General features: G+C 47.2%; 1 protein-coding gene across 6 annotated transcripts in view; it reads left to right on the top strand.

Annotated features, from left to right (window-relative positions):
- The first annotated feature begins 4493 nt into the window (after positions 1–4493).
- Positions 4494–20831, top strand: part of SCAF8 (SR-related CTD associated factor 8) — a 766315-nt gene continuing 749977 nt past the window's right edge. For 4 of the 6 annotated variants that reach the window (XR_010176108.1, XR_010176106.1, XR_010176107.1 and 1 more), the window contains exon 1: positions 4494–4827. Coding sequence is in view for 3 of the 6 variants with exons in the window: in XM_063917713.1 (XP_063773783.1) it covers positions 4798–4827 (30 nt within the window). In the remaining 3 variants the exon portion in view is untranslated. The remainder of the gene's footprint in view (positions 4828–20831) is intronic. The other 2 variants (XM_063917715.1, XM_063917714.1) reach the window with 1 other exon arrangement.

Genomic DNA, 20831 nt, shown 5'->3' with positions numbered 1-20831 from the left:
CGTCTGGTTTCGGTACCACAAACATTGTGGAATAGTAACCCCGTCCCTGTTGAAGGAGGGGAACTTTGATTATCACCTGCTGGAGGTACAGCTTGTGAATTGCCGCCAGTACTATCTCCCTTTCCTTGGGAGTAGCTGGCAAGGCTGATTTGAGGTAACGGCGAGGGGGAGACGTCTCGAACTCCAGCTTGTATCCCTGAGATACCACTTGTAGAACCCAGAGATCCACCTGTGAGTGAACCCACTGGTCGCTGAAGTTCCGGAGACGGGCCCCCACCGCACCTGGCTCCACCTGTGGAGCCCCAGCGTCATGCGGTGGACTTAGTGGAAGCAGGGGAGGATTTTTGTTCCTGGGAACTGGCTGTCTGGCAGAAAAGACGCGCCTCTGACCCGCTTGCCTTTCTGGGGCCGAAAGGACTGTACTTGATAATACGGTGCTTTCTTAGGCTGTGAGGGAACCTGAGGTAAAAAAGTCGACTTCCCAGCTGTTGCTGTGGACACGAGGTCCGAGAGACCGTCCCCAAACAATTCCTCACCCTTATATGGCAAAACTTCCATGTGCCTTTTAGAATCAGCATCACCTGTCCACTGCCGAGTCCATAATACTCTCCTGGCAGAAATGGACATTGCATTAATTCTAGATGCCAGCCGGCAAATGTCCCTCTGTGCATCCCTCATATATAAGACTACGTCTTTAATATGCTCTATGGTTAGCAAAATAGTATCCCTGTCAAGGGAATCAATGTTATCTGACAGGGAATCAGACCATGCTGCTGCAGCACTACACATCCATGCTGAAGCAATAGCAGGTCTCAGTATAGTACCTGAGTGTGTATACACACACTTCAGGATAGCCTCCTGCTTTCTATCTGCAGGCTCCTTTAAGGCGGCCGTATCCTGAGACTGCAGTGCCACCTTTTTTGATAAGCGTGTGAGCGCCTTGTCCACCCTAGGGGATGTGTCCCAGCGTAACCTATCCGTTGGCAGGAAAGGGTACGCCATTAGTAACCGCTTAGAAATCACTAGTTTCTTATCTGGGGAACACCACGCTTCTTCACACAATTCATTTAACTCATCAGATGGGGGAAAAGTCACTGGCTGCTTTTTCTCCCCAAACATAATACCCTTTTTGTGGTAACCGGGTTAATGTCAGAAATGTGCAACACATTTTTCATTGCCGTAATCATACATCGGATGGCCCTTGTGGATTGTACATTTGTCTCATCCTCGTCGACACTGGAGTCAGACTCCGTGTCAACATCTGTGTCTGCCATCTGAGGTAGCGGGCGTTTTTTGAGCCCCTGATGGTCTCTGAGACGCTTGGGCAGGCGCGGGCTGAGATGCCGGCTGTCCCAAAGCTGTTACGTCATCGAACCTTTTATGCAAGGAGTTGACACTGTCGGTTAATACCTTCCACATATCCATCCACTCTGGTGTCGGCCCCGCAGGGGGCGACATCACACTTATCGGCTCCTGCTCCGCCTCCACGTAAGCGTCCTCATCAAACATGTCGACACAGCCGTACCGACACACCGCACACACACACACACACACACACACAGGGAATGCTCTGACTGAGGACAGGACCCCACAAAGTCCTTTGGGGAGAGAGAGAGAGTATGCCAGCACACACCAGAGCGCTATATAACAGAGGGATTTACACTAATACAAAGTGAATTTTCCCCCTATAGCTGCTTATTATCACAGTTGCGCCTAAATTTATGTGCCCCTCCTATCTTTTTTACCCTTTCCGTAGTGTATACTGCAGGGGAGAGCCTGGGGAGCTTCCTTCCAGCGGAGCTGTGAAGAGAAAATGGCGCTGGCTGTGCTGAGGAAGATAGCCCCGCCCCTTAAGCGGCGGGCTTCTCTCGCTTTTTTAATAATAATTATGGCGGGGGATTAGGCACATTTACAGTTTAGAACTGTATTATGTGCATTTTGCCAAGTAAGGTATACTAATTGCAGCCCAGGGCACCACCCCCCCAGCGCCCTGCACCCACCAGTGACCGGAGCGTGTGGTGTGCTGTGGGAGCAATGGCGCACAGCTGCAGTGCTGTGCGCTACCTTATTGAAGACTGGAGTCTTCAGCCGCCGATTTTCTCCGGTATCTTCCGTCTTCTGGCTCTGCAAGGGGGACGGCGGCGCGGCTTCGGGAACGGACGATCGAGGTCGGGCCTTGTGTTCGATCCCTCTGGAGCTAATGGTGTCCAGTAGCCTTAGAAGCACAAGCTAGCTGCAAGCAGGTAGGTTTGCTTCTCTCCCCTCAGTCCCTCGTAGCAGTGAGTCTGTTGCCAGCAGATCTCACTGAAAATAAAAAACCTAACAAATACTTTCTTTTTTAGTGAACTCAGGAGAGCCCACTAAGTGCATCCAGCTCTGGCCGGGCACAGATTCTAACTGAGGTCTGGAGGAGGGGCATAGAGGGAGGAGCCAGTGCACACCAGATATAGTACCTAATCTTTCTTTAAAGAGTGCCCAGTCTCCTGCGGAGCCCGTCTATTCCCCATGGTCCTTACGGAGTACCCAGCATCCACTAGGACGTCAGAGAAAAATATAGTAAGTCTATAAAAATAAAATAATAAAAACTTGAGGATGCTTTATCTACAGCAGCCCTGTGACCATGCGGCTTCCTGCCGCACCAAGCAAAAAACTGATCTGACTGAGTCAGTGGGCGGGATTATATGGGAAAGCCCCGATGCATCCTGGGAGGCCAGAAAGCTTGTGACCATGTTGGTGCCATTTCCGCTGTCGCTCAACCATATCCCAATGTTATCCTGTGGATAATCCTGTGGACCCAGCCAGAGAAAACAGCATTGTGTTTTCAGATTTCTGCTCACACCCCAGGATGCGAGTAGAAATCCTCTTTTTGGGCATAACATTGCTCTAAATTGAAAAGCTCAGGTAGCTCCTCCCCAGCGCTATTCAATTTGCAATTGAATCGAGCCCAGTGAGTTTTAGCAATTTAAAACTTGTTGGATATGATAAATGGTGCTCCAGACAATCAGCTTCCAACTGTGACGTTTCAAATAAATAACAGGAGCTGATTGGCTCGAGCACAATGGGCCAGATGTGCTAAGGCTTGAAAAGTGATCAATTGCACAGTGATAAATTACCACCCAACCAGCTCCTGTCATTTTTCAAACCCAGTATGTAACATGGCACTTAGGAGCCGATTGGCTGGTACTTTATCACCGTAAAATGTATCACATTTCAAGGCTTAGTACATCTGGCCATGTAGAACTCGTTAATAAATGGGCTCACAAAGATTTTTACAGATGCACAAAGGGGCAACAGTTATGTGTCTTCACGCATGTACTAATGGTAAACAGCAACAATTGTTGCCATTTGAAAAAGTAAAATTGTTACTTACTGGTAAATGAAAACTGTATAGGGTTTTTGCCATGTAAACTGCAAATGACAATCATAACACATAAGTAAAGACTGTCCAACCTAAAAATTGGATTGGACAGGCTTTACTAAGGGTGCATACACACGGTGAGATTCGGACTTATCCGATTCTCACCGTGCGACAGGGGGCCGGGTCGGCACTTAGCCAGTATCGCAAGCACATAATGAGTGTGCTTGCGATGCTGGCTATGTGCGATTTCAATCCTGACTATCTCTTCTATAGAGATAGTCAGGATTGACTTGCCTGCACAGCCTATTTTTTCGGCCGATGCCGACCGCGCGGGGCCGCGCATCGGCATCGGATCGGGATCGCAAGGTGACTGTCACCTTGCGATCTGCACTATATTTTCTTCCGATTCTGACTATATAGTCAGAATCGGAAGAAAATATCGTACCGTGTGTACACACCTTAACATGTCATGTTTATCATTTGCAGTTTACAGATTTTAGTCTAGATCACAGGTTCTCAAACTCGGTCCTCAGGACCCCACACAGTGCATGTTTTGTAGGTAACCCAGCAGGTGCACAGGTGTACTAATTACTCACTGACACATTGTAAAAGGTCCACAGGTGGAGCTAATTATTTCACTGGTGATTCTGTGAGACCTACAAAACATGCACTGTGTGGGGTCCGGAGAACCGAGTTTGAGAACCACTGGTCTAGATAAACCCCAGGAAGTTCCTACAGGTGGCGCTGTAACACCCCTGGTGATACACTCTTGCCGCCCCGTCAGCTTCACTTGTGCGGGTGAAAAGGAAACCACGTGTTATACGAGACCACACCCTCCTATTATGCGCATCTAATCAGAAAGTATGAGTTTAAGCTGGTTCCTATTCCGCTCTGCTTTATGTTTTCTATGGTAGTAACCCTGTGGTCCTCCAAAACCGAAAACAAAATAAAAAGCAATGTATGAATAATCCCAGAGATGTGCATTCACTATGTGTGTGAGCAGCCATGACTATGTTAGCGTATATTGTTGCTTCAGGGACCTATATGATTTAAACCCCGCGCCCGGTGGAGAGGTACCGTCTCCCTTACACACGTATTGAGGCTGCTTGCGCTGGGCCTGTTTTCGCCGCCATGTTTAGTGCGCAGCACCTCTCTGTGCGGAATGCGCGCCAATCACTAGCGGCACCCCCCAGCCTGCCCTGTCCCCACCGCAATCCCGGTTGCCGCCAGCGAGCGCACTGTGCCTGGCATTATCTCCGCCGGACACTGTGCTGGCTGCACTACACAATACCCACAGTGTGTGCGGCATCTCCTCCCCTCCCTCCTAGCGGCAGCAGCACTAGCACTTCCTCCCCTCACCCCTCCTCCATCCGCCTCCCCTTCTCCTCGCCGCCTCCTCCAAACAACACGGCGGCGGCGCTTCTACATCACCCGACAACATGGAGGCCGTCAAAACGTTTAACAGCGAGGTTTGTAGACGCAGATCCCCCTCTTCTCCTCCCTCTCCATACATGCACAGGTATAGCCGGTGCCCGCCGTGTTCAGCTAAGGGGCCCGGAGGTAACCGCCTCCTCCCTCCCCGCACCCTGTCTCCTCTGCACCCTACCCATCCACCGTCCGCATTAACGACACTGTAGGCGGCAGCTGCGGTGCGTTACCCGCAGGGAGATCAGCTGCTGCACCACGCGCCGCACGGTCTAGCGGCCTCTGCAGCGCAGCTAGGCCCATTGTGATGATGACCCCCACATACCTCCCAACATGACCCTCTCCAGGAGGGACAGAATGCTCTGTTTCTGGACTTCTTAATTTATGATTTGCCATCACCTGTGCTGAAACACCTTCCTTATCCATTAACTTGTTCAAAACAGGTGCCGGCAATCATAAATTAAGAGAAAAGTCCAGAAGCAGAGCATTGTGTCCCTCCTGGAGTGGGTCATGTTGGGAGGTATGCCCCCAGCATCTTACATGTTGTAAAGAGCAGCAATCTTGCCTCCAATACAGTATAAGTCAAGTGTATGGAATATATATATATATATATATGTTGAAAGTGAATTAGCAATGTTGGAGTAGACCAACCCACAAATCACACACTTTTTATACATAACATTGAACTTTAAGGGGTCAGTTTAATTAATTGACTCACCTAAGTAGTAAGCGCGGCTACATTCCAGCCTTAATGTAGCTCAGCACTCACTGAATTTTGTTTGCAGCCCTATATTGCTGCACACTAATTCACAAGTTTGGGGTGCCATTGTTGATGTTTCCATGCCATTGTAACAGGAATCCACCCTGCTTGACTTTGATTGAATTGACTCCTTAATATTTAAATTGACATCATGGAGCATGTCCTTTGTAAATATACAAATATTTATATTCTGAAAATATACCCCTAGTAATGCTATCTTACGAGTTATATTGTATCACTAGGCCATATTTGTGTATCATATTTTTGCAATCTTAACTTTTTTTGAAACTTTCCTTTTCGCAACTAGTAGGCCGAGCAAATTCTTTTAAGTTCCACATTTGCTGTTGGCTGGATCACATCACGTTAAGACTGAATGCGTCATCTAACACTCTGTTGCAGTGGCTCTTGATGTTTATCATCCTACCTAAGTATTGTTTAGTAATGTAGTTCTTTTATTACTTTAAATATGCAAATATTAATTTAATCACACAGCCAAAAATGACTGTAGTCTTGCACCCCAAAGTGAACTTTTGTGATGTTGACACTACTGTAATTGGCCTACATGCGCACTGGGCATTGTAGTAATACATGGCAGAACTTCATGCAAAATTGAATTCTCCCCCAAGTGCCCTCAGTAGTTTTCCTTATCTTTTATTTATAAAGCGCCAGCATTTTATGCAAGACAATCCAATCACATATAAAGAAACAAACCGAAAATGCCTCATTAGCGTCTGGCTGTTATGGGCCTTATTCAGTATATGGAAACAGCTGTGTTTATTAGCGATTGCACGTCTACACCTTTATACAAATGATGCTACAAAGTCCTTCCATTATGTATATCCGTGCTTCCGAATCTGTAAGTACTGAGACAGTCGATGTCAGTGTCCGTAGTCGCTGAAATATTGTTTGGTGTGCGATTAGAGCCACCATCAAAACTTTCAACAACCCTATGGCAGGTGCAGTTTCTCCATCCAAGTATGGCTTCCTTTGTCAGCTGCGGAAAATCTGTCTACATAACCCCTTTTGCAGACACGCCTGCAACACTCCAATAACACGTTCTTAAAACGGGTAATCTCTGTGAGTGCACTAATACTGCTTTCACATTGCAATCATGGATTGTACATGGGTCTTCCCAGGTGCGACCCGCCATGAGACCCCTTTCAGACTAGCAATATGCTGGATTGGGTTGCCATCAGGGCGGGAGCGGAGGCTGCGCCGGCGCCATCAAGGTGCGGAGGCGGTGCTTGGAGATGACATCATCTCCACGCCGCCTCCTCCATATTGTGAACGGGTCCCAGATCGCATCGACCCGGCTGTCCCAGGGATCCAGGACTTACCTCTTTCACACCGCACATCGACCCGCGTCGACACAGCAATTTACTGGGTTATTTATGCGGTGTAAAAGGGGTATTAGAAACCTCCCAGTAATTGCCTATCACTTTCTGATACTGTTTGTCTCAGTCACAACAGCGCCTTTGTGCATATACGCTGTAACGCATGCGTAATAGTTTTTATGAATTTTCATGAGGTAGCAACTCATCGTGAACATCAGTATGCAGCTCTGAATCATGCCCTTTATTTCTTAGACCTAGGTACCGTCATTGTATACACATTGTTGGCAATCATCAATTTTGATGACTTGTGAAAATGCTTTTCTCATTATATACCAGGATTGAGATGGTTGCCACCACTTGATGCTTCTTTATGATCTGGGCAAACGCAGGATTTCTAGAGGGGGGTTTCCAAATGCAGTCCACATCTGCCGCTCTGCGGAACAGTGTAGCAAATGCGGGGCTCTTGGTCTTTATACATTGGCTTGTGTATGAAATATATTATTAATAATTAACTATAGGTGGTCTATAGTATAGGCTATATCAAGCATACTTAATATAAGTTACATAAGTGGTCAGGAAAGTTAAACATCCCATAATAAATAAATAAATAATTACGTAAATACAATAGAACCAGTAGAGACAGAACTGCACTTTCTAAGCAAACATTCTCCCACCTCATGGTAAGGTGTCTGTCTCTTTTCTTGGTAGCTACTCTGGTACAATGCACTGTGTGCAGCAGCTCTACTCTCTCCGTTAAACTGCATCTTGCAGCAGTTCTAGTAATCGCATTATATACTATTGCTATTGTGGAAAAAATTTGAGTCACTGCAAGAAGAGTGGTCTCTGGGCAACCGCCCCCCCCCCCCCCCCTTCCCCCGCGTTTGCTTATGATGGCTTATTCAATTCGCTGCTGATGTCACTCCTGCTCAGTGTGAAGCTTATTGGGACCAGTTCAATTGTTGTTTGGGTGCACATGCATATCACACATGTCGCACCCAAACAGACAGGGCTTAGCCACGTAAAATCGTCTGAAGTCCTGCTTGGGCCGCCCAAACTCCGGTTTGGATGACCAAAGTGCCGACTTAGCACACATTTCTTCTCACACCTTGGGGAGCTGCAAGAAAAAATGTCACCCCATGGCTACCAGGCATCTAAATAGAGCAACAATTGAATAGCTGTTTTGTGCCCCCTAGTGATAGTCACAGGGTAAAACAATTGAAGGCCTGATTTGGCACTTAAAAACTCTAAAGCAAATTTAGTCTTCAACATCTTGAGTGAAATGCTTATGATGTGTAGGAATAATATTTTAGCACAACAAGGGGAATCGATATGTTATGTCGGCTGTCAGTATACCGACAGCGGCATCCCATCTGTCGGAATCCCGGCAGCGTGTCTCCTTGTGGGCTCGCTGTGCTAGTCATGCTTCGGGCCCGGTGGCTTGCTTCGCACGTCACAGGTTATATTCCCACTCCGTTGGTGGCGTGGACTCACCAACAGAGTGGGAATACCCTGGGCAGGTCGGGATTCCGTCCATCTGTATTTCACTGGCTGTCGGGATTCCGGCGTTGGTCTCCTTAACATTGGGATCCTGACAGCTGGTATTTTAACTGAATCCCCAACAAGGCATACCAATAAAAAACCGAGGGGCAGATGTATTAACCTGGAGAAGGTATAAGGAAGTGATAAACCAGTGATATGTGCAAAGTGATAAAGGCACCAGCCAATCAGCTCCATTGTGTAAAATAACAGTTAGGATCTGATTGGCTGGTGCCTTTATCACCTTGCACATATCACTGGTTTATCACTTCTTTATGCCTTCTCCAGGTTAATACATCTGCCCCCCTGTTTTTATTTGACAGAATATGGTGGGGATCAGGGCAGTAGAAAACACTATCCCCACATATCAGTGTAGTTGTTCATGTGTGTTCAAAAGATAACTAAAGGGTCATATTGTTTGAATTAAGGCCGTCGCAAGTGCATATATGCCAGCATGTAGGAAATAATCACTTCAGATGCCTGCCCCCATTTCTGGAACTCCTAGTGGGTCAATCCAATTAGGTGCAACTTTGCGAATCCGAGTTTCATGAAACTCACGTGAATGTACGCACTTGAAAAATGCGAGACCCAAATAGAAATTTCAGTTCGTGGTAGTCATGGTAAAGGTGTATGACTATTGAACAAAGTGTGACCTAGGGCGATTCTGTGTGATGCATGGGACCGCTACAGAAATTCAAACGACATACTTCTCCAAAATACCAAGATTTCAGTAGGTCTTAAGTTATAGGGTAAGGCATTGCTACTAAGCAATTAAGTTTTCATATAACAACAATTTCCTAACCGACCAGTTTAAAAGGAAAAAAAAATTAAAAGCGTGTGATTTATGGGACTTTATGTTCACTTTCTGGAGAATCACCCCATAGGAGAGGACCTTGAAAAAGTGACAACCACCCTGGACCCCAAAAATGAGGCAACTGAGATAGCAGGACCATGTAGAAGTCTGTTAGTGGCAATAAGTAAAGTACTGGAGATTTTAAACTGTGTCAAATGACTTATTTCTGCAGCGCGGTACCCTGTGATTCCACAGGGAATTACATGGGGATGTAGAGTTGGATTTTGATCCGAGGCACCAACAGGCTAAAAGCTTTGACTGTTCCCAGGATGCATAGCGCCGCCTCCTCTATATCCCCGCCTCCAGGCACTGGAGCTCCGTTTGTAAGTTGGTGCCTGCAGTGCAGGCAGCTAACATCATCAGCACTGTGCATTTACAGGACACGTAAGTATTCTACATGTCATTTAGACAGTGTTATGGGCCCTACACACTTTGCGATCCGCCGCTGAGCTGCCCAACGGCGGATACGGCTCACGGACGACCCGGCGGCGTGGGGGGCAGTGACGGGGGGAGGGAAGTTTCTTCCCTCCCCCCGTCACCAGGCTCCACAGCAGTGCAGGCAAATATGGACGAGATCGTCCATATTGGTCTGCATGCACAAGTGACGGGGCACCAGCGATGAATCAGCGCGGGGCTGCGCATCGTTCATAGCTGGTGCCTGTACACTGAAAGATATTTATTTATTAACAGTTTCTTATATAGCGCAGCATATTCCGTTGCGCTTTACAATTAGAACAACAGTAAAAGAACAAAACTGGGTAAAGGCAGACATAGAGGTAGGAATGCCCTGCTGCAAGCTTACGGATTCTCGTTCATTAATGAACGAGATTGTTCATATCTTTCAGTAATATCGCCCAGTGTGTAGGGCCCATAAGTTAAGGACAAGTGCATACATTCAGGGATATTTAGTATAAGTACCCTGGGATATATTCTTTACTGTGCATTGTTAAATCTATATATCTACATAGCTTTACTTAGTAGTGCTGTTACTTAGGGGTATATTCAATTGAAGTCGTATCCATTCTGACATTCGTTTGTCGGAATAGATCCGACCTGGGCTATTCAATGTCATCTCAATTCGACTTTTAAAAAGTACAATTGAGATGCGGGAGCTGAGACAGGGGAGAGCCATGGGCAGACGGGGGAGAGTAGCTGCCCGTTGCTCTCTCCCGTCTCTTCCATCCCCCCGTCTCTCTGCCTCTCCCCGTCCCTCCTCTCCCCATACCTGCATCACAACCGCCGCTCACGGCAGCGTCCACCCGTCTACAGCAAGTGATGTCTTGCCTGCTGGAGTTGGGTGGATGCTGCTGTCAGCGGCGGCTGTGACATCCTCCGGCGCTGCTCTCCGTCTGCCTGCGGCTCTCCCTGTCTCAGGTCACTCATCTCACTTCAACTTTTTTTTAAAGTCGAATTGAGATGGTCGAAAAGGGGGCCAAAACCTGTCGGGTTTGGCCCCGTTTTCGAAACAAACACGTGGATCGGCAGCTATTCCGTCGATCCACGTGCTTTTCGACAAGTAGAATTCCTCGACCTGTCAAATAATTTGGGGTTATATTGAATAGGTCGGAACCCCTTCTGACCTAAAAAAGTCGAAAACTGCTGTCTTTTCGACAGACGGCAGCTTTCGACTTCAGTTGCATATACCTCTTAGTATTGCTAGTCTAGTGCAGTTTTATTATTTGTAATAATTTCTGCATTGTACATGTGACTGTGTGTGTGCAAATAGCTGCTGTGTGATCTCTATTCTGTGTATCTTACACATATTGCTATCCCTATATTCTGTACCCTGCGGGGGGCTAAGTGCATCAGGGTTTTCATATAATACAGTGTTTCACAGGATATACTCTTTTGGTATTTTTCTCTGTGTATTACAGTCACCATATACCTCTTAAGTCTTCTGTGTGTGCTCTGTTTGCAGTCACACTATAAAGGGGATTTTTGTCAGGTATTTTGCCTGCCTATATTGTACTATTTCACCCTACGGTTACGCTTTCATATAATGTCAGCTAAACAGGGTGATAGTTCAGTCATGGATTTCTCTGAGGAAAATATTGCAGCTGAGGGTTCAGGTACTGGGGATTTTATACCCCTCAGTCAGTCTGCAGCAACTGGGCCAAATCAAGACCCGCCGTGGGCTACCTTCTCTAATTTACTGACTACACTAGTAACTAGACTTGCACCCCCTATGGGACCTCTTGTGCCATTACAGTCACATATTGTCCCTGCAGTTAATCCGCCATGGGCAGATACTTTGTCCTCTCAGTTACAGCAATTAAATCAGTCTTTGGCTAAGCAAAATTATAACCCTCGCCCGCCTAAGACCAAACTGTCATCTAAGCGGGCCATTACTTCCTCACAATCCACACATGTTTCGGATACTTCATCTGATGAAGATTGCGCGTGTACTGACCCCTCAGACACTGATGCAGATGCTTCTGATGGGGAGTCTATGACTCAAGTGGCTGTTCCTGACCTCTTGGAGGCTATCAGGCTGATTCTTCTAATTGGTGATGACAAAGAACCTCCGGCTGCCTCTAAGAAACCAGATAAGTTCAAGCGTCAGAAGGTTACTAAATTAGTTTTACCCCATTCTGACCACTTAGTTTACATACGTCCGGAATCATGGGAGTATCCAGGAAAGAAATTCTCCCTGTCTAAAAAGATGCTAGCTCGTTATCCCCTCGCTGCAGAGTTAAGTAAAAATTGGGAAACACCGCCGCCGGTGGACTCACAAGTCGCACATGTGGTGGTATCTGCTCTGCCTGTCACTACCGTCACCTCTCTGAAGGAACCGACGGATAAGCGTGTGGAGGGTTTCTTGAAGTATATTTACACTCTCGCTGGAGCTGTACATAGGCCTACTATTGTGGCCTCTTGGGCTGCTAAAGCTATAGAAGCCTGGGTTCAGGAAGTTGAAGCGGAACTACCGTCTAATTTTCCTGATAATGCTAGACAGTGTCTTTAATATATTATTACAGTCTCTCATTATATTCAGGAGGCGGCATCTGATGCAGGTATCCTGGCGGCCAAAGCGTCCACTACGTCTATTCTGGCTCGCCGGATCCTCTGGTTGCTGTCCTGGTCTGTAAATCTGGACTCTAAAAAGACCTTGGAGGTGATCCCTTTTAACGGAAACATACTTTTTGGGGTAGATCTCAACAAGATCGTTGCTGACTTAGCATCTGCTAAGACTGCATGTCTACCTAGTACTGCTCCTTTGGCTCCGAAGGCTAAGAGTACTTTCTTTTGTTCCTTTCGACTTCCAGGTGAAGCAAAGGGTCAGGCGTACCCGAAACAGGCTCGCACTTCCAAATTCACTAAGCCCAAACCTAAACATGCCTGGGCTGCTCATCAGCCTGCTTCCAAAACAGACAAGCCTGCTGCATGACGGGGCGGTCCTCCCCCTGGGGGATCCCAGTGTGGGAGGCCGACTTCAACGGTTTGCCCAGGTATGGTTACAGACCACTTCAGACGCCTGGGTACGGGAAGTCGTCACTCACGGATACGCCATCTCTTTCAAGAAACGTCCCCCTCGCTAGTTTTGGTCAACAAACACCCCTTCGGATCCGGTAAAAGCAAATACTCTCCATCTGATGGTACAATCCCTCCTGGACACAGGAGTGATAGTACCGGTGCCGCTGACTCAGAGAGGAAGGGGGTACTATTAAACGCTGTTCCTAGTTCCGAAACCAAATGGGTCTTCCCGGCCCATTCTCAACCTCAAGTCTTTGAACAAATTTGTGAAAGTTTCCAAATTCTGTTTGGAAACTCTTTGCTCTATTGTTCTGGCTTTGGAGCCCAAGGACTATATGGTATCCCTGGACATACAGGATGCTTACCTGCATATACCTATTGCAGTGTCGTATCAGCAATATCTGCGGATTGCTATTGTCAACCTACATTTTCAATTCCAGGCCTTACCTTTTGGTCTGACCATGGCTCCAAGAATTTTCACCAAGGTCATGACGGCTCTGCTCCGCAGTCAGGGTAGCAATATCCTTCCGTATATGGACGACTTGTTGATCCTGGCGAAGTCTCTGGAGTTTCTCCTTCGTCATCTGGAACTGACGGTCCAATTCCTGCAAGCCCACGGGTGGCTCATCAACTGGAAGAAATCTTTCCTGGTCCCTGCTCAGAGCATGATGCACCTCGGAGCACTATTGGACACTCACAACCAGCGGTTGTTTTTGTCTCCGGAGAAGGTCCTGAAACTTCAGGATAAGATAAGATGCTTCCTATCCCGCCCACGTGTGTCGATACACTCGGCGATGCAAGTACTAGGTCTCATGGTGTCGGCTTTCGGCATGGTAGAGTACACTCAATTTCACTCCCGCCCTCTACAGAGGTTAATCCTTTCCAGCTGGGTCGGCCTGCCTCATTAGATCAGGACTCACATGATCTCCTTGACTCCGGAGGTCTGCCTGCCACTGACCTGGTGGCTACAGGACCAGCAACTGAGCAGGGGTCGTCCCTTCTGGATCTCCAAATGGGTCCTTCTGACGACTGATGCCAGTCTGCGGGGTTGGGGCGCGGTGTTGGAGCAACACTCTCTTCAGGGTCGGTGGACTAGGGAGGAGTCTCTTCTCCTGATAAACATTCTGGAATTGCGGGCAGTGTTCAATGCGTTGACACTAGCCCTGCCTCTGGTACAGAACAGGCCTGTTCAAGTACAGTCAGACAACGCCACCACGGTGGCGTACATAAATCATCAAGGTGGCACTCGAAGCCGCATGGCAATGAAGGAAGTGTCAAAGATCCTTCAATGGGCGGAACGCCATCTGCCAGCCATATCGGCAGTGTTCATTCCGGGAGTCCTCAACTGGGAAGCGGACTTCCTCAGTCGTCAGGACGTACACGCCGGAGAGTGGAGCCTTCATACGGAAGTCTTTCAATTCCTAGTGTACAAGTGGGGCCTACGAGATGTAGACCTGATGGCGTCTTAACAAAATCACAAGGTTCCGGTCTTCGGAGCAAGGACAAGGGATCCTCAAGCAGCGTTCAACGATGCACTGGCAATTCCATGGAACTTTCGGCTGCCGTACGTGTTCCCTCCGGTGTCACTCCTGCCCAGGGTAATAAGGAAGTTCAAGCAAGAAGGAGGAATCCTACTTCTATTCACGCCAGCGTGGCCCAGATGGCATTAGTTCTCAGACCTACAGGGTCTCTCGATAGAGCGTCCTCTTCTACTTCCGCAACGCCCAGACCTCCTCGTTCAATGCCCCTGTGTCTACCAGGATTTGGCCCGACTGGCTTTGACGGTGTGGCTCTTGAAGCTTTCTTCCTAAGGGCCAAAGGTTTTTCTGAGGCGGTCATTGGCTCGGATTTATTATAGGGTCTGGAATTCTTATTTCACATGGTGTGCTGCTAAGAATGTTAATGTATTCAAATTTAGTACTGCCAGTCTGTTGGCTATTCTGCAACAGGGCCTGGACTTAGGCTTGCGTCTGGCCTCTCTCAAGGTTCATATTTCGGCCTTGTCGATTTGGTTTCAGAGAAAGATTGCGATTTTGCATGAGGTTCATACCTTCACTCAGGTTGTTCTCCGAATTCAACCTCCCTACGTTCCTCCTGTGGCTCCTTGGGATTTAACGGTTGTTCTGGATGCCTTACAAGAGGCTCCTTTTGAACCCTTAGTGTCGGTGTACCTTAAATGGCTTACTCTTGTCTTGTTATTGCTGGCTATTGCCTCTGCTAGACAAGTTTCGGATTTAGGTGCCTTATCCTATCCTGATTTTTCACTGTGACCGGGCGGTTCTTAGGACCCGCCCTGGTATCTGCCCATGGTGGTGTCTTTTTTGCACCTTAACCAAGATATTGTGGTTCCGACATTTACCTCTCCAGGTTTGTCATCCAAAGAGAAGTCTTTGGATGTGGTACGGGCTCTCTGTATATATGTGAAAAGACCGGAGTCGGTACGGAAATCTGACTCTGTGTGTTCTTTTTGGTTTTCACAAACGTGGCTGGCCTGCTAATAAGCAGACATTGGCCAGATGGATTAGAATGGTGATTGCACATGCTTATGTACAGGCTGGCCTTCCAGCTCCTGATACCATTAAAGACCATTCTACTCGGTTTGTTGGACCTTCTTGGGCGGCCCACCGTGGTGCGACCCTAGAACAATTGTGCAAGGCGGCTACGTGGTCCTCAGTGAACACGTTCATTAGGTTCTATGCCTTTGCAGGATGCTTCCTTTGGACGCCGGGTTCTTGTGCCGGTTACAGTGCGTCCCCTCCCTTGAGGAACTGCTATAGGACATCCCCAATGTTATTCCCTGTGGAATACAGTGTACCCCACTGTAGGAAAGGAGATTTATGGTAAGAACGTACCTTTGTTAAATCTCTTTCTGCAAGATGCACTGGATTCCATAGGGTACCCACCCTGACACACTTAGCTTCTTTAGGTTTGTATGGCATTAGCCGCTAGTACCTTCTCCTGTCGTGAGAATGTGGTTCTGTGTGGCTACTCACTGTTGTCGTCTCTTTTCTACCTGCTACTGCATTGGACTGGTTAACAAAACTGAGCTCCTGTGCACGGAGGCGGGGTTATAGAGGAGGTGGCCCTATGCATTTTGTGAACAGTCAAAGCTTTTAGCCTGTTGGTGGCTCGGATCAACATCCTACTCTACACCCCAATGTTATTCCCTGTGGAATCCAGTGTACCTCGCAGAAAGAGATTTAACAAAGGTAACTTCTTACCATAAATCTCCTTTTTCACCCCTGGCTTTGCTGATTGGCCGGACTCTGAACACATACTTGCGTGAGACCCGGCTGTCATATAACATCTTTAGGAAAAAAGTTTTACTCGTGATATGACACGCAAAAATGTAATTTTAATATTTATGTTACATAATTGTTTAAGTAGTCCTAAATATATACTATAGGTGACATGGTTGAACTATACAGTTTAGGTCAGTAGTTCTCAATGTGCGAGTCGCAGAAATGGGTCTTTGCTGTCACATTTAACTTGAAGTCAGGTGTTTATTTGGTTCAGCAAGTTCCTGACACCTTTTACATGCATGTTGATGCGCTAGCTCTATACTGGTAAGCCACATGCAATTAGACTTTCTTGGTAGGGGTAACATAATAATGTTCCTGGAAGGTTGCAGGCAGGGGTTCTATGTGTGCTCCAGAAAAGGGGGCACAGCCCCATCGCTGTTACGCCCTGCAACTATCACAACGCATGCAGTTCCTGCCTGGGGTGTCGCTCTCTGCTCTGATGCTTCTAGTACACTCTGGTCTGTATCTTAGCGCTGAGATGCAGACCAGAGTGTACTAAAAGCACCAGAGCAGTGAGTGATGCCCCAGGCAGGAAAGAGGAACTTCACAGGTTGTGACAGGTGCAGGGTGCTAGAATGAAAACTAGATTCATATTTATTTTAACTTGCTTAAATTATTTCCTTATGATATTTACACTTACTAGCATTAAATTCAGTTTACGTGTATTTTATTAGTCAAAAACTACCATTGAAATGGTATCAAGTGAAGGTTGCAAATACTGCATTACTTGAGCTTGTTACTCACTAGCATAAGGGATCATGTGATCATGTTGAACTTGTTTTTCGCTTTTTGTAGGGGAGTTTTTTACTGCTTTATGATATTTAATATTTAAACTAGAAGTTAAATTAGAACAAAAAGTAGATGCAATTTATGAGAACCTATTTGGATTTGAGTCGCAACATTATTTTAGTTTTTGTAGTTTCATGTTGTTCAGAACTGTACACCTTATCTGGGATTTCAAGTTAACGATGTTGGGGTATATTCAATTGAAGTTGAAACTGCCGTCTTGTCGGAAAGACGGCAGTTTTCGACTTTTTCAGGTCGTAAGGGGTTCCGACCTATTCAATCCCTGGCTTTTTTATGTGACAAGTCGGGGAATTCGACTTGTTGGAAAGCACGTGGACTGGCGGAATAGCTGTCGATCCCCGTGCTTCTATCGGAAACAGGGCCAAATCAGACAGGTTTTGGCCCTGTTTCCGACCATCTCAATCCGACTTTAAAAAAAATCGGATTATGATGAGGGAGCTGAGGGGGGGAGAGTATCTGCAACAGCACAGGATATGCAGGAGTATGTGGCATAGATGCTACTCACGGCAGCGTCCACCCGGCGCAAGCGAGGTCTCGCTTGCTGGAGCCGGGTAGACGCTGCCGCGAGGACTGGCGGCGGTGCACATCCTCCTACAACGATGCTGTAGCGCTGTTCTCCCCCGTCTCCCTGCGGCTCTCCCCCATCTCCCACCCCGTCTCCTCCTCTCGGCTCCCTCATCTCAATTCGACTTTTTTTAAAGTCTGATTGAGATAGTCATTGAATAGCCCATGTCTGATCCATTCTGACAAATGGATGTCGGAATGGATCCGAATTCAATTGACTATACCCCTTTATCTGTTGCAAGTTTCCTCAGTAATCATATTTGCCACTTTTGAAAGACCTTAAAGGTGTGTGTGTGTACACATAGTGATAAAATCTGTAAGATTTTGACTATATAGTCAAAATCTTAAGGAAAGTTAGTGCATAGTTCATGGTGTTAGGCAGCTTGCGATACCGATTCGATCCCGATCGCACTCCCGTGGGGTCTGTATCGCAAGGCTAGATAGTCTGCAGGCAAGTCAATCTTGACTTCATCTAGTGTACTGTCTAGTACAAAGTGTAGTCAAAATTGGCAGTTAAGCCCCGTACACGGGGAGATTTGTCCCGGAGATGTGTGCTGAACAATCTAGCACAGATTGCTCAGCACACATCTCTCAAGCTCAGCATACAGCGTGATGTGTGTGCTGAGCGAGGGCGGAAAAAAAAAAACTCACTTCACCCGACGAAGCAATGTTTGCTTAATTTCTAAGCAATCTAGTCAGATTGCTTAGAAATTGAGTAAATATCGCTCTGTGTGTACCCCCCTTTAGTCAAAATCATACATAGACAAAATCTCAAGCACAGATAGTACAGATTTTGACTATCTTGGCTCTGGGGGAGTTCAAGGGAAATCGCATAGTCAAATTCGGGCATAGCAAGGATCTCATCGTGTGTACACACCTTTAGGTTTATTTAATTAAACTTCATTGTTTGGCAAAATTTGCATTGAGCAACCATCTATGGCTTAGTGCAAATTGTGTACCTAAACGCAGTGTTAGTCAGTTACTTACTGTGCTCAAATTTCTCTTGGTATCAAAAATATGAAAACAAGACATGTACTGATAAGAGTGTGTGACGTAAGGACACTTTAATTATGGTTTTTAATGTTTGAGAAAGGTTTTACTTTTGTTTGTTTCTGAGAACTATAAACTACAAGAATGTAGAGGATGCTGGATAAGTGCAGTACGGGCCCGATTTGGAGATGTATGGTTTATGTATGTCTCCGATGGTGGGACACCTTCACAGGACCTGTTCTTGCATGTGCCGAACAGTGCCCTCAAGCCGCAGCCTGATTCGGCAGATCTAGGCGGTATTTCCAAAAACACACCCCATTTTCTGGGAGTGGCGAAGCCCAGCAGCGTAAATATCCCGCCCATTGTTGCGTAACTTGAGGGTTACTCAGATGGCTAATGTTCACCCTCCAACACCCCCCACCCACTCGGCATCTTACTTAATGTTTGTTGGACATATGGTATGAGAGGGGAAAGCTGCAGTGCTTACATTCAGTGGCAGAGTGGTTGAGGGGAGGGTACAGTCGGCATCCTCCTTTCGACAAGGTGTGCCAGGGATGGGGGGGGTCAGCCGGTATTCTCCATCTGGCAGGGCCAGCTCCGAGCAGTGATGTGCACTGTGACAATAAGCCACACTATACTGATGGATTTTCTCATACGTCCTAGAGGATGCTGGGGTCCACTTCATGACCATGGGGTATAGACGGTTCCGCAGGAGCCATGGGCACTCTTAAGACTTTTCAATGGGTGTGAACTGGCTCCTACCTCTATGCCTCTCCTCCAGACCTCCGTTTTAGAAATGTGCCTAGGCCGACTGGATGCACTCGGAGGAGCTCTACTGAGTTTCTCTGAAAAGACTTATGTTAGGTTTTTTATTTTCAGGGAAAACTGCTGGCAACAGACTCCCTGCTTTGTGGGACTGAGGGGGCAGAAGTAGGAACCAACTTCCTGAAGAGTTTCATGGCTCTGCTTCTGGCTGACAGGACACCATTAGCTCCTGAAGGGTACTGAACGCTAGCCGTGCCTAGATGCTCACTTCCACAGCACGCCGTCACCCCCCTCGCAGAGCCAGAAGTCAGAAGACAGGTGAGTAGAAGAAGACAGATCTTCTATCAAGAAAAGTGACGGCTGAGGTACGGCGTGGTTGGCAGGAGCGCCGCGCGCCATTGCTGCCCCCACACACAGGCCCTGCAGGGTGCAGGGCGCGGGGGGGGCGCCCTGGGCAGCAAAAATACCTATAAACTGGCAAAAAGGGGGCATAAGATGCCTCTGGCACAGCCCTACACCCGCCAGTGTAAATATTATAAAAGATTACTGAGTGAAAAAAGCGCCATTGCGGGGGCGGAGCTTCTTCCTCAGGCAGCCAGCACACTGCTCAGCGCCATTTCCTCTCTCTCCTCAGGCTGCAGAGACAACGCTGGTCCTTTCCTCCACATCTGATTACAAGTATCAGGGTGAAAATAAGGGAGGGTACAAGCGTTTTTGGTGCATTACAAGTGTGAATTACTGTGTAAAAGCGCTGCTTGTCTGTGGGCATTCTGTGTTCACAGGCATTAGAAACTGGCGCTGGGGTTGTGAACTGGCTGCTCCTAAACTGTGTCCCTCTGACAGATTTTACTGTGGGTCTGTCCCCTATAAGTCCCAGTGTGTCTGTGTGGATGTTGTACACGTGTGTGACATGTCTGAGGCAGGGAGTTCCTCCCCGGAGGAAGCCATTTTAGGGACACAGAGTTGTAATGTGGTGGCACTGCCGACACACCAAGAGCCTGCATGGGTGAAAGAAATACGTGATAGTATGCATCATATTAATAGGAGATTAGATAAGTCTGAATCTCATGCTGAGTGCTGGAGAAAATCTGTGGAGGATGTGATTTTTCAGGGCTCTGTTCTTCCATCCGCAGGCGACCCCTCTGGGTCACATAAGAGACCATTTGCGAATATTGTGAATACTGATACCGACACGGACACTGATTCTTGTGTCGACGATAGTGACTCCAGAGAAATAGATCATAAATTTGCAAAAAATTTATGATTATACCTATAAGGGAAGTTTTGTAAGTGACGGAAGCCACTCCTGTACCTCAGGAGAAGGCATATTTCTATAAAGAAAAGAATTTCAAAGTCACTTTCCCTCCGTCCCACGAGTTAAATACTCTCTTTGAAGGGATGTGGGTGAATCCTGAAAAGAAATTTCGTATTCCCAAGAGGATTCAGATAGCTTACCCTTTCCCAGCTGAGGACAGGAAAAAATGGGAGTCATCCCCTGTGTTAGACAGTGCACTGTCCAGGTTGACAAAGAAGGTAATTCTCCCTGCACCTGGTACGGCTTCGCTAAAAGAGCCAGCAGACCAAAAGATGGAAACCACATTGAAATCCATTTATGTTGCCAATGGTACGCTGCTCAGGCCCACTATTGCCTGCGCGTGGGTGA

Source organism: Pseudophryne corroboree, chromosome 4 (genome assembly GCF_028390025.1).
Source record: "Pseudophryne corroboree isolate aPseCor3 chromosome 4, aPseCor3.hap2, whole genome shotgun sequence".
Lineage (NCBI taxonomy): Eukaryota > Metazoa > Chordata > Amphibia > Anura > Myobatrachidae > Pseudophryne > Pseudophryne corroboree.
Note: the sequence above shows the minus strand (reverse complement) of the source record. Positions and strands in the feature narration are given on the sequence as shown.